This window comes from Amblyraja radiata, chromosome 9, assembly GCF_010909765.2.
Source record: "Amblyraja radiata isolate CabotCenter1 chromosome 9, sAmbRad1.1.pri, whole genome shotgun sequence".
NCBI lineage: Eukaryota > Metazoa > Chordata > Chondrichthyes > Rajiformes > Rajidae > Amblyraja > Amblyraja radiata.
The window spans coordinates 6,868,721-6,883,677 of record NC_045964.1 but is presented as its reverse complement, the minus strand read 5'-3'; the positions used below and the strand labels follow the sequence as shown (position 1 = coordinate 6,883,677).

At 46.0% G+C, this 14,957-nt stretch overlaps 1 protein-coding gene across 1 annotated transcript in view; it reads left to right on the top strand.

Moving 5' to 3' along the window:
- sptbn5 (spectrin beta, non-erythrocytic 5) overlaps positions 1-14,957 on the top strand; it is a 288,791-nt gene that overhangs the window by 82,610 nt on the left and 191,224 nt on the right. Inside the window, exons 18-20 of the mRNA XM_033026595.1 lie at positions 2,721-3,008; positions 7,999-8,233; positions 13,950-14,089. Of these exons, the coding sequence (XP_032882486.1) occupies positions 2,721-3,008; positions 7,999-8,233; positions 13,950-14,089 (663 nt within the window). The remainder of the gene's footprint in view (positions 1-2,720; positions 3,009-7,998; positions 8,234-13,949; positions 14,090-14,957) is intronic.

The following is a 14,957-nucleotide window of genomic DNA, read 5'->3' as shown; positions in this document are numbered from 1 at the left end:
CAGCTTAGTGTCATCCGCAACCTTGGAGATGCGTTCAATTCCCTCGTCCAAATCATTAATATATATTGTAAATAGCTGGGGTCCCAGCACTGAGCCTTGCGGTACCCACTAGTCACTGCCTGCCATTCTGAAAAGGACCCGTTTACTCCTACTCTTTGCTTCCTGTTTGCCAGCCAGTTCTCTATCCACATCAATACTGAACCCCCAATACCGTGTGCTTTAAGTTTGTATACTAATCTCTTATGTGGGACCTTGTCGAAAGCCTTCTGAAAGTCCAGATATAACACATCCACTGGTTCTCCCCTACCCACTCTACTAGTTACATCCTCGTAGAGTGGATAGGGGAAAACCAGTGGATGTGTATTATCTGGACTTTCAGAAGGCTTTCGACAAGGTCCCACATAAGAGATTAGTATACAAACTTAAAGCACACGGTATTGGGGGTTCAGTATTGATGTGGATAGAGAACTGGCTGGATGGTCAAACTGGTGCATGGTCAAATTGGTGCATGATGGAACTGGTGCATGGTCAAACTGGTGCATGGTCAAACTGGTGCATGGTCAAACTGGTGCATGGTCAAACACTTGCATGGTCAAACTGGTGCATGATGGAACTGGTGCTTGGTCAAACTGGTGCATGATGGAACTGGTGCATGGTCAAACTGGTGCATGATGGAACTGGTGCATGGTCAAACTGGTGCATGGTCAAACTGGTGCATGGTCAAACTGGTGCATGGTCAAACTGGTGCATGGTCAAACACGTGCAGGGTCAAACTGGTGCATGGTACCGCCACAACAGATCAACGGTGGATGCGATCTCGCTGGCCCTCCACTCCGCACTGGGCCACTTGGACAACAAAAACTCATATGTCAGGCTGTTATTCATTGATTACAGCTCGGCATTTAACACAATCATCCCCTCCAAACTGGTTACCAAACTCGCAGAACTGGGTCTCTGCGCATCCCTCTGCAACTGGATCCTCGACTTCCTCGTCCACAGACCACAGTCTGTTCGTATTGGTGGAAATGTGTCAGCCTCAATAACAATCAGCACGGGAGCACCTCAAGGCTGCGTGCTCAGCCCCCTGCTGTACTCACTCTATACCCATGACTGCGTAGCGAACCACAGTGCGAACTCCATCATCAAGTTCGCTGACGACACCACTATTGTGGGGCGTATCACTGATGGGGATGAGTCAGAGTACAGAAGAGAGATCGAGCAACTGTCCATATGGTGCCAGCGCAATAACCTGGCCCTGAACACCAGCAAAACCAAGGAACTGATTGTGGACTTTGGAAGGAGTAGGAGGGGGACCCACAGCCCCATTTATATCAACGGGTCGATGGTTGAAAGGGTCAAGAACTTCAAATTCCTGGGGGTGCACATCTCTGAAGATCTTTCCTGGTCCGAGAACACGAACGCAATTATCAAAAAAGCTCATCAGCGCCTCTACTTCCTGAGAAGATTACGGAGAGTCGGATTGTCAAGGAAGACTCTCTCTAACTTCTACAGGTGCACAGTCGAGAGCATACTGACCGGTTGCATCGTGGCTTGGTTCGGAAATTTGAGCGCCCTGGAGAGGAAAAGATTACAAAAAGTAGTAAACACTGCCCAGTCCATCATCGGCTCTGACCTTCCTTCCATCGAGGGGATTTATCGCAGTCGCTGCCTCAAAAAGGCTGGCAGTATCATCAAAGACCCACACCATCCTGGCCACACACTCATCTCCCTGCTACCTTCAGGTAGAAGGTACAGGAGCCTGAAGACTGCAACAACCAGGTTCAGGAATAGCTACTTCCCCTCAGCCATCAGGTTATTAAACCTGGCTCGGACAAAACTCTGATTATTAGCAACCACTTTCTGTTATTTGCACTACCAGTTTATTTATTCATGTGTGTATATATTTATATCATGGTATATGGACACATTTATCTGTTTTGTAGTAAATGCCTACTATTTTCTGTGTGCTTAAGCAAAGCAAGAATTTCATTGTCCTATACAGGGACACATGACAATAAACTCACTTGAACTTGAACTTGAACTTGGTCAAACACGTGCATGGTCAAACTGGTGCATGGTCAAACACGTGCATGGTCAAACTGGTGCATGATGGAACTGGTGCATGGTCAAAAGCTATGACCTCTCTCCCATGCATCTTCTTCAAACTAAAACTAAAAACCACTAGCGTCTGTGCGAGAATCCCAGCCGCAAACACGCTTCCGACTACGTAATAAACCCCACCCACATAATTACGGGCAGATAAAATTTAGTTATAGGTATAACATTTTGGTTCTAGTTATAACATACTGAGTTAAGCTAAATGGTTACTACAATATTCATACCGCTAGGTTGTAAGCTGTCCAAGCGAAATATGAGCAGGTGGATTGATAATTTGTCCATGATGGTACTGAGCTTCGTGAATGCTGCTGGAGTCGACTTTTCCAAAGTAATGTTGAGTCCTTTAAGCATTGGTTTATTGATGGTGAAAATAATCTAGGGTGTTGGGAGGTTGGGAGTTGAGAAACAATTCTGTATGTCCATCCATCCAGGCTGACACTTGACTGTTCTGTGGAACAGATATCCTATTGATCTCTTTTGAACGTAATTTGGAACAGATCTCTTTTGAACTTAAATGGTGGAAATCATTTGGTTTACCCCCAGTGCTACGTATATTGTTCTCAGCTTCAGCCATCAGTTTGTTGTGATGTTTGCCATTGCAGGATCCAGGATGCCAGCCCGGCAGAGAGTGCTGCAATCATGCTGCAGGTGCATGAGTTGGAGGCGCTGCTGCAGAGTGTGAAGGCCGAGGCCTCGAGGAAGAAGCAGCTTCTGAGAGACAGCCACGATCTGCAGCGCTACAATCAGGAGAGCAAAGAGCACCTACTGTGGGCCAGCACCATGAAGGAGAAGATGAAGAGCAAAGAGATGGGATTTGACGTGGACTCTGCCGAAAACCTTCTGAAGGAACATGCTGACCTGCTGCTGGAGATCAACTCGCACAAAAACAGGTTGAGAAATATACTTGCGTCGGAAAGAAGGAGCTGCAGAGGCTGGTTTAAACCGAAGATAGACACAAAAAGCTGGAGTAACAAAAAGCTGGGGTAAACTCAGCGGGACAGGCAGCATCTCTGGAGAGAAGGAATGGGTGACGTTTTGGGTTCAGAGTCTGAAGAAGGGTCTCGGCCCGAAACGTCACCCATTCCTTCTCTCCAGAGATGCTGCCTGTCCCGCTGAGTTACTCCAGCTTTTTGTGTCTACCTTGAGAAATATACTTTCTGGGTGGATTCTATACATGCTTTGGGTACTACACAGGTTGGCAAATATCTGGAGGGGAAATGTTAAGAACTGAAAGTCAAACCAGCTCATTATATACCGTCAGTGAAGGGCCGATATATTGGTTATATAAAACATTGTTGGCATTTCACGGAAATGGTGCAGTAATAATATATAAATAAATAGCTTAATAGTGGGTGAGTGTCAGGAGATCAGACAATGCCAGGCAGGAGACATGTGTATTTACCAGAGTGCAGAATGTAATGTTACAGCACTACAATGCTATAGTTACAGAGAATGTGGGGGATATAAAAAGTTCAAGACAAGACAAGAGACATTTATTGTCACATGCACCAATTGTACAGTGAAATTTGGGGTCACCGTACACCCATACGAATAAAATAAAGAACGCAGAACACGATAGTCTTTAACATAAACATCCCCACACAGCGGAATCAAAGTTTCCCACTGTGAGGGAAGGCACTAAAGTTCAGTCCTCCTCCTCTGTTGTCCTCTGTTGTTCACCCGTGGCCGAGCCCTCCGTAGTCAAGAGCCACATTGAGGAAGGTTGAGAGGTCGGGGCCATGTCCTTGGTTTATGGGAGGTCCATTCAGTAGTCTGATAACAGCAGGGAAGAAGCTCTTTCCGAATCTGGCTTTCAGGCTTTTGTCCAGCGGGTGGGAGGAGAAGAGGGAATGATAAGTGGTCCTCGATCGTGTTGGGTGCTCGCCCGATGCAGCGTGAAGTGGAGTTGGAGTCGATGGTTGGGGAATCTGGTTTGCGTGATGGACTGGGCTGCATCCACAACTCATTGAAACACACAAAATTCTTGCCTTGCTTGACGGTAGATTCAGGGAAAGATGTTTCATTTGGCCGGCTGTTCAAATCAGGGACCATAGTCTCAAAATGATGGATTAACCATTCTGGAGTGAAATGAAAAGTAATTTCTTCAGAGAGTAGTTAAAAAAAAAAGAGGAGGTTCAGTTTCTGTGCATACTCAAGTCAGAAATGGAGTGATTTGTGGATGTTATAAAAATAAGGAATATGAGGCTAATATGAGGAAAGTTGTTCTGAGATAAAAATCACCCATGATCTTATTAATTGACAGATTAAGGGGCTGTCCCACTTGGGCGACCTAATCCGCGTGTTCTGGCGAGTTTGCCCTCGACTCATGCTCGCAGCATGGTCGACACAAGGTCGTAGGAGGTCTTTGTAGCTCTCCTTCATGCTTGAGAGTAGTCCCCGTGTACTCGAGGCCTCAGCTAGGTCGCGGCGTATTTTTCAACATGTAGAAAAATGCCCGCGAGTAAAAAAAGGTCCCCATGGAAAAAATCGATACTTTTTTTACTCGTAGGTTTAGTCGAAGTAGGTCATAGTAGGTTGGCATGTTAGTCGTAGGTAATCGAGGATAGTCGAAGGTAGTCGAAGGTAGTCGTATATAATCTTCAACATAGTCGAAGGAGATCGAAGGAGGTCGTCTTCACTCTCCACTATTCGGTGGCCAATTTTTCCGAAGTTAGTCGTAGCTAGTCGAAGCTGGTCTTCAACAGAGTCGAACGAGGTCGAAGGAGGTCTTCTACATAGTTGAAGGAGGTCTTTAACATGACATTTTTTCAAACTCTCCTAAACTCTTCTAAACTTGCCAATTAGGTCGCCCAAGTGGGACAGCCCCTTAAGGCGTGAGGGCTGAATGGCCTGCTCCTGCTTCTATGTCTCATTCCTTATTTGTATTTCTTATGTCCACCGCATCAATACATATTAATGACATCTAGTTTTACCTCGCTACCAACACCCTTGAGCTACAGAATTATTTGTCGAAACATTGGCCATCCAACAATTGGAAAGAATAAAATGATTGGTGTCTTCCCCCCCCCCCATTCAACGTTCTGTTTCCAGGCCACAAACTTTCATCCCATTTCCTGGGCACTAATTGAAACTGAATCAGACTGTTTGCAACCTTGGTTGTAGAATCATAGTTTCATCGTTGTGTCCTTGGGCAAGACACTTCACCCACCTTTGCCTGTGTGTGAATGTGTGTGAATGTGTGTGAGTGATTGGTGGTGGTCGGAGGGGCCGTAGGCGCAGATTGGCAGCCACGCTTCCGTCAGTCTGCCCCAGGGCAGCTGTGGCTACAGAAGTAGCTTACCACCACCGAGTGTGACTGAGGAGTGAATGAATAATGCGATGTAAAGCGCCTTGAGTATTAGAAAGGCGCTATATAAATCCCATCCATTATTATTATTATTATTGACAGATACAACACCATAACAGAACCTCCAGTCCACCAATTCTACGCTGATTATCAAATACCTATGCATGCTAATCCCGATTGTTTGATTTCCCCCCATATTTTCTTTAATTCGTCAGATTTTTCCACTTACGGACACACACGGGCCAATTTGCAAAGATCAATTAACCTATCATTTTTTTACATGGGAGTAAACTGGAGCTCCTGGAGGAAACCACAAGATCATAGGGAGAATGTGCAAACTCCACACAGACAGCACCCAATGACAGGATTGTCTCTGGCACTGTGAGGCAGTGACTGTTAACTAGGGCACTGTGCCAGGGTCATATTTCACCCTGCTCTCTTACTTTTATATATATCGCACTGTGAGGACTAATACTGCCTATTTTAACTTCCATAAAATCGCTCAACTCCATCCCTGACTCATCTTATCTACTCGTGTGCTTTTCCTCTCCCAAGACTTAATTGTTCAAATGAATCCCTGGAAGGGTTCCCTTGTTCTCTTACAACTGTGTACGAACGCACCTATATCTAGACATCATCACCTCTTTGCTTTCTAACTTCCATTGATCAGTTTTTTTAAACTCTCAATATTATTTTCATTTCACCGCTCATATATATAGACGACTTGGACATACATGTAAAACACATGTATTCATACACACAAAATTCTTAAGGGATTGGACAGGCTAGATGCAGGAAGATTATTCCCGATGTTGGGGAAGTCCAGAACAAGGGGTCACAGTTTAAGGATAAGGGGGACCCTTATCTTTTAGGACCGAGATGAGAAAATCATTTTTCACACAGAGAGTGGTGAATCTGTGGAATTCTCTGCCACAGAAGGTAGTTGAGGCCAGTTCATTGGCTATATTTAAGAGGGAGTTAGATGTGGCCCTTGTGGCTAAAGGGATCAGGGGGTATGGAGAGAAGGCAGGTACAGGATACTGAGTTGGATAATCAGCCATGATCATATTGAATGGCGGTGCAGGCTCGAAGGGCGAATGGCCTACTCCTGCACCTATGTCTCTATAGTGCTGGAGGATTTTGATTTCCTCCACAAATGTTATGTGCCTGTTGAGTTCCTCGAGCATTATGTGTTTGACAGGTATGTCCAAGTCGTTTATGTATATGAGCAGTGAAATGAAAATAATATTGAGAGTTTTAAATTGAAGAAGGGTCCAGACTTGAACGTCACTGTCCATTTCCTCCTTAGATGTTATCTGTGCGGAGTTTGCACATTCTCCCTGTGACCATGTTGGTTTTCTCTGGGTGCCCCGGTTTCCTCCCATATCCCAAAGACTTGCAGGTTAATAGATTAATTGGTTTTAGTGTATAGGGAGTGGATATGAAAGTGGGATAACATAGAACTAGTATGAACAGGTGTGGACTAGGTGGGCTGAAGAGCCAATTTCTCTTGCTCTATCTCTAAACTAAACTAAGGGCGGCCACGGTGGCACAGCGGTAGAGTTACTGCCTCACAGCGAATGCAGAGCCGGAGACCCGGGTTTGATCCCGACTACGGGTGCTGTCTGTACGGAGTTTGTACCTTCTCCCCGTGACCTGCGTGGGTTTTCTCCGAGATCTTCGGTTTCCTCCCACACTCCAAAGACGTGCAGGTTTGTAGGTTAATTGGCTTGGTAAATGTAAAAATGGTCCCAAAAATTGAAGATGTAGGATAGTGTTAATGTGCGGGGATTGCTGGACCCAGTGGGCCTGTTTCCGCGCTGTATATCTAAACTAAACTGTAGCTTCTTGCGTCTGGATGTAAATTAGATAAGTTGGTTCATGTTTTCAAATGAAACCAAAATAGGTGGAGTTGTGAACAGTGAATGTTTAGAACGAGACATAACCAAAAGAAGGGGCGTTTTTTTTACACAGAGTGTGGTGGGTGTCTGGAGTGTGCTGCCAACTTAAGGGCCTGTCCCACTTTCACAACTTAATTCAAAACCTCTGCCGAGTTAAAAGGACCTAAAACAAAAATCAAGATAGTAGTAATCTACAAACTCCTACGACCTTCCCCGACTATGTTCACAAACTCCTACGAGTATGTCTACGAATTCCCACCACTATTTCAATGTCCTCCTTACGAGTAAAAAGTTGCAATTTCTTTCATCCCGGCCATTTGTTTACTCATGGATATTTTTTATCGGGCTGGAAAAAACGTCCCGACTTACCTGATGCCACGAATACCTACGGCTGGCATAACGAGCCGCTACGATATATCTACGAACTCCTACGAACTCGTTACAAACATTCTGCGAGTTTGAATCAAGGGGAAAACTCGGGAGAATTCGTGAATTACCTCGTGAAAGTGGGACAGGCCCTTAAAGATGCTTTCAGATAGACACAAGGATAGGCAGGGGAATGGTAGGATATGAATCGTGTTCAGTCAGATGAGACTAGTTTAATTTGGCGTCATGTTTGGCATGGGTATTTTTTGTCCTAAAGGCCTATTGTTTACATTTTACCTGCATTAGCTTCCAGGAGCTGAATGACTTGGGGAATCAGGTGGTAAAGAGGACCCCCTCCAGCGACGTTTCCCGATTACTGCAGAAAATGATGGGTCTACAGGTGGAGCTGGATGACGCATGGAAGGAACGCAACGCCAAATTGGAGGAAGGACTTGCGCTGCAGCAGTTTAACCACGAGGCAGATCGCATCGAGGCAACTCTGTCCAGTCACGATGCCTTCCTGAAGATCGGTGATCTTGGGGTAATGTCTCTCGCTTTGCATCCATTATTCTTATTATCAAGCTTACTACCTGCACATTCTATGGGCCGAATGAATCCAACATAGTGCTTCACCATGACTAGGTTATAAGCATTTGCTTCAAGAATATCTGCATTGTTTACAATAAGGAATGACATTTTGTACGGTAATGATTTGAAACTGTGGCCAAGTTTACGGATGATAGGAAAATAGGTGGAGAGGTAGTTAGTGTAGAGAAAGCAGGGACTCTGCAGAAGGACTTAGACATGTTGGGAGAGTGGGCAGAGAAGTGGCAGATGGAATATAGTGTAGCAAAGTGTGGAGTCATGCATTTTGGTAGTAGGAATAAGGTGTAGACTATTTTCTAAATGAGGAGATAATCCAGAAATCGGATATGCAAAGGGACTTGGGAGTGCTGGTGCAGGATTCCTAAAAAGTTAATCTGCAAGTTGAATCAGTAATAAAGAAAACAAACTCAATTCTAACATTTAATTCAAGAGGGCTTGTATACAAAAACAGGGATGTAATGTTGAGGCTCTATAAGGCGCTGGTCAGGCCGCATTTGGAATATTGTGAACAAATTTGGGTCCCATACCTGAGGAAGGATGTGCTGGGTCTGGAGAGGGTCCAGAGGAGGTTTACAAGAATGATCCCAGCAATGAGTGGGTTAACATATGATGAGCGTTTGACGGCACTGGGCCTGTACTCGCTGGAGTTTAGAAGAATGAGGGGGGACCTCATTGAAACTTGCCGGATAGTGAAAGGCTTGGATAGAGTGGATGTGGAGAGTGTGTTTCCACAAGTGGGAGAGTCTAGGACTAGAGGTCATAGCCTCAGAATTAAAGGACATTCTTTTAAGAAGGAGATGAGGAGGAATTTCTTTAGTCAGAGGGTGGTGAATCTGTGGAATTCTTTGCCACAGAAGGCTGTGGAGGCCAGGTCAATGGATATTTTAAAGGCAGAGATAGATAGATTCTTGATTAGTAAGGGTGTCAGGGGTTATGGGGAGAAGGAAGGAGAATGGGGTTAGGGGGGAGAGATAGATCAGCCATGATTGAATGGCGGAGTAGACTTGATGGGCCGAATGGCCTCATTCTGCTCCTATCACTTATGATTTTCTTCCTGCTAAAGGCTGCCAGCATTTCCACATGGTTGGTGTCCAACCAGATACATCACAAGTAGGGGAGGATGAACCAGTGAAATGTCTGAAGATCGGCCCATTGATCATTCTTCCTCTGAGAACATCATACCATTCCACTGTAACCTATTCTCCCACGCATGCCCATCAACTAACTTTAGCCCCATATTCCTGCCATCCCTCCCCTCAGCACGGGAAACAATTTATAGTAGCCAATTAGCCAAGCGCAGGCTCCGCGATCGTTTCGCTGAACACCTCGGCTCAATCCATCTAAACCTACCTGATCTCCCGGTGGCTCAGCACTTCAACTCCCCCTCTCATTCCCAATCTGACCTTTCTGTCCTGGGTCTCCTCCATTGTCAGAGTGAGGCCCAGCGCAAATTGAAGGAACAGCACCTCATATTTCACTTGGGTAGTTTACACCCCAGCGGTATGAACATTGACTTCTCGAACTTCAGATAACCCTTGCTTTCTCTCTCCATCCCCTTCCCCCTTCCCAGTTAACTAGTCTCACTGTCTCCGACTCTATCTTTGTCCCGCCCCCTCCCCTGACATCAGTCTGAAGAAGGGTCTCGACCCGAAACGTCGCCCATTCCTTCTCTCCAGAGAAGCTGCCTCACCCGCTGAGTTAGTCCAGCATTTTGTGTCTACCAGCCATTTAACCTCGCAGCATGTCTTTGAGATGTGGGTGTAACCAGGACCGTCCAGGGGAAACGATTACAGGGAGAAAATGCAAACCCTACACACACGTTGAACACCGATTTTCCGGCTACTGATGGTCCGCCCACCCCTATAACCTGGCCAAAGTTACGAGAGCTCAGTTGAAATTCCTTGAGCGGCCACAGATGCCATTGTGAATAGCGAGCGCTCTTTCTGGTTGTGTCCCTCCATCATGAAAGAGTCAACTGTGCTCTCAATCTTCACTCCTTAAGGGCCTGTCCCACTGTACGAGGTAATTCAAGAGTTCTCCCGAATTTTCCCCTGATTCGAAACTCGGAGAATGTCCGTAGCGGGTCCGTAGGAGTTTGTGGATGCCTCGTAGCGGCTCGTTCGAGTAAAAAGTATCAATTTTTTCAATCACGAGTATTTTTTTACTCGTGGACATTTTTCACAGTGTTGAAAAAACATCACGAGTTTACCGGATTTCTCGAGTACCTACCGTTACTCTACGAGCCGCTACGGGACATCCTACGGACCCGGTACGGATATTCTCCGAGTTCGAATCGGGGTAAAACTCGTGAGAACTCTTGATTTACCTCGTACAGTGGGACAGGGCCCTTAACAGTTTCACAAAGACCGATATAGTAAACCCTCATTTTAATGGACCCCCTTATCACAGATGCCAGATATAATGGACAGACCTGCCGACCCATCCACAACTCACACCGTCTCCCTGGCTGTTTCTCCTCAGCCCCGGTTTCCGACGCCACTCCTGACTCGCAAGGTGCCCCAACGAGACCTTCTTCACCCACCGACAGGACACACAGTGCCGGTGTAATTCAGTGGGTCAGGATCTCTGGAGAACATGGATAGGTGACGTTGGGACCGGTCCTCAGTCTGTTGAGTTACTCCAGCACTTTGTGTCGTTTCACCTTCAAACTAGGCGCCGATGCTGCTGGTCTACACCAGCGAGCCCTTCTTCACCGGTTCACACGGCTGTTGTTGCTGCTCACGTTGTAGCCTCTGGCGACAGCGATTTCTTCAGTGTGCCCCCACTGACACAGCATGCTCGGTCACCATGGGGCTCCCTCCCCTCTCACCTGCTGCCGCTTCTAAGGAGGAGGCGGCAGTGGGCGTGGGGAGGGGGTGGAAGGGGAGGAGGGGGCAGCGGCCTGAAGAAAGCGCTGTCCCCAGGGGATACCACGTGAGCCGCAACAACAGCCGTGTCGACCGGTGAAGAAGGGCTCGCAGGTGCAGACCAGTGGGTTTAAAGTGAAATGACACAAAGTGCTGGAGTAACTCATTCGACTGAATCAGCTCGAGGAAGGTTCCTGATGTCACCGATCCGTGTTCTCCAGAGATCCTGACCCACTCAATTACTCCAGCACTGTGTGTTCTTTTAGTGGGTGAAGAAGGGCTCTCTGGCTCACCTTGTGAGTCAGGAGTGGGGTCAGAATCCAGGTGTCTAAATGGCCGGGGAGACGGTGTGAGTCGGGGATGGGTCGGCAGGTCATTCCAGTCACATTCAGTTTACGTTTTATATTTGTTTTATCATGGTTTCTGGCACTCCATGGTGCTTTAGAGACTCAGGAGGTGTGTCATTATCGACCTATTGTTGGTCCAGAAAACAGATAATCCAGAAAGGCTCTGGAACAGAGGATGCTGGAAAATCAGTTAGAAACATAGAAACATAGAAAATAGGTGCAGAAGGAGGCCAATCAGCCCTTCGAACAAGCACCGCCATTCATTATGATCATGGCTGATCGTCCCCAATCAATAACCCGTGCCTGCCTTCTCCCCATATTTGGTAACAAGATAATGGGTGGAGCATCTGGTAGAGTTGCTGCCTTACAGCGCCAGAGACCCGGGTTCAATCCTGACTACAGGGGCTGTCTGTACGGAGTTTGTATGTTCTCCCCGTGACCTGTGTGGGTTTTCTCCAGGTGCTCCGGTTTCCTCCAAAGGCATACAGGATTGTCAGTTAATTGGCTTGGTATTAATGTGAATTGTCCCATGTGGTGTGCGTGGGGTAGTGTTAGTGTACGGGGATCGCTGGTCCTCAAAGAGATTTGGGTGACCCGTGCAACCTGTGACTAGAGGCAAGAAAGGAAGGTAAAATGGTTTTGAGTGCAGGAGCTGTACCATTGGCTATAGCTACAGCTGCGCCTTTACTGGTCATTTCACCAGCTCGTCCTATAGATATACTTGCCCCCGGAGGACGTGCGCAAAGGTTCACCAAAATCCTTTGACGAACGCCATTACTATTAGAGTCATAGAAACATAGAAAATAGATGCTGGAGGAGGCCAGCACCGCCATTCATTGCGATCATGGCTGATCGTCCCCAATCAATAACCCGTGCCTGCCTTCTCCCCATATCCCATGATTCCACTAGCCCCTAGAGCTCTATCTAACTCTCTCTTAAATCCATCCAGTGGTTTGGCCTCCACTGCCCTCTGTTGCAGGGAATTCCACAAATTCACAACTCTCTGGGTGAAAAAGCTTTTTCTCACCTCAGTCTTAAACGGCCTCCCCTTTATTCTAAGACTGTGGCCCCTGGTTCTGGACTCGTCCAACATTGGGAACATTTTTCCTGCATCTAGCTTGACCAGTCCTTTTATAATGTTATATGTTTCTATCAGATCCCCCCCTCATCCTTCGTAACTCCAACGAATACAAGCCTAGCCTTTTCAATCTTTCCTCATATGACAGTCCCGCCATCCCAGGGATCAATCTCGTGATCCTACGCTGCACTGCCTCAATCACAAGGATGTCCTTCCTTAAATTAGGAGACCAAAACTGTACACAATACTCCAGATGTAGTGCACAATACTCCAGATGTTCAACTTGTATAAGGAGTATTAGATATAAAGATTGAACCCAGGTCACTGAAGCTATGGGCCTCATTGTTAATGTGATCAGGCTTAGTCACACCAGCTCCTAAAGTCCTTCAGTCTGAAGAAGGGTCTCGACCCGAAAAGTCACCTATTCCTTCGCTCCATAGTTGCTGCCTCACCCGTTCAGTTTCTCCAGCATTTCTGTCTACCCAGCTCCTAAATGGGCACTTGTTAACCAACCAAAGGTGGATGTAGCCTTGCTAGCAGGCTGGACAGGAATCTCGACACACCCATGTCATGTGGCACGCTGAACAAAGTCTGGAGAAGCAGGGTTTTACGCATTTCCTACCAAAAAAGCTCTGGCTCGGTAATTCAAGTCCTTGATATGTTTCCTGAATTTTTTTGCAGTTTCTACTGCAGCATCTTCACAAAGTGTTATACATCTAACTAAATACAACCATTACTGCAATGATGGAAGTTTAGTGGGCATTGTGGGCACAGCAAAAAACACTCAATCAGCAAATTAAAATGACCAAGTGATCCGCTAATGTTGAAGAAAGAACTGCAGATGCTGGAAGAATCGAAGGAATGCAAAAATGCTGGAGAAACTCAGCGGGTGAGGCAGCATCTATGGGGAGAAGAGAAGGAATAGGCAACGTTTCGGGAGGGTCTCGGCCCGAAATGTTGCCTATTCCTTCTCGTGTCTCCATAGATGCTGCCTCACCCGCTGAGTTTCTGCAGCATTTTTGTCTACCTAAGTAATCCGTTAATAATCAGATAATAATATTGATAGAGGGATTATGGTTGGCCATAACTCCTTGCCTTTCTTCAATATCATACATGAGAGTGCGTGAAGACTTGGTTTAACGGCTCGAAGATGTTACTTTCAACTGTGCCACCTTTGGGACAATAAACAAGGCTTCACTTACTCTCAGATGGAGTCTCACGTTAATGAGTTCAACTCTCTGGGTGAGATTTGAACCCACAACCTTTCTGAGCTCCCACTTGTTGACGCAAGTCGAATGAGGTGTTGAAGGTAAGAGCCTCGCGCTTTGAGAGCTGTAATGGTCTGAATTATTTTCACAGGACTCTGTGGGCACCGTGAGCAGCCTAGTGAAGAGGCATGAAGACTTTGAGAATGTGCTGAGGTGGACAGACCAGAGGATTCAGGGGATACAGGACCGAGCCTCTAAACTCAACCAGAGCAACAATTACGCCAACAAAACGTATGGCTATCCTTTCACTCCCTCACCTTCCAATGTGTAAATGTTATATTATGAACGGCAGCTGAATTTCTTTGTCAATCTAAGGTTTTTCCCTCTGTCAAAAAGGATGATGAAACAGAGAAAGAGTCCAGAAATGCTAGGAACACTCTGTGGGTCAGAGGCATCGGCTACCTGTGTTACATTCTCAAGAGTCAAGAGATTCAAGAGAGTTTATTGTCATGTGTCCCAGATAGGACAATGAAATTCTTGCTTTGCTTCAGCACAACAGAATATAGTAGGCATAAATAAATACAGAACAGATCAGTGTGACCATATACCATTGAATATATATACACACACATAAATAAACAGATAAAATGCAATAGGCTATTAAAGTTCAGATTTTTGATTGAGTTGAGTTTAATAGCCTGATGGCTGTGGGGAAGTAGCTATTCCTGAACCTGGATGTTGCAGATTTCAGTCTCCTGTACCTTCTACCTGAAGGTAGCGGGGAGATGAGTGTGTGGCCAGGATGGTGTGGGTCCTTGATGATGCTGCCAGCCTTTTTGAGGCAGCGACTGCGATAGATCCCCTCGATGGTAGGGAGGTCAGAGCCGATGATGGACTGGGCAGTGTTTACTACTCCATTAATCTGATAACATTCCTACTATTATAATGTAACTGAAAAGAATATATCTGTGCTAGGTCATATAAATCCCTCTTATTTTAAACCCCAATGAAACACATGATACGATTATAGTTTACCCGTATTTTATTTTCCATATGTTGGATTTCTCTTGTGATCCTTTGATCTTTAAGTTTTCGGTAAAGAACTTGTTTGTGGAATTACCCGAGGATCTGTGCCAATAAAGAGTAGCAGTAATTTGCA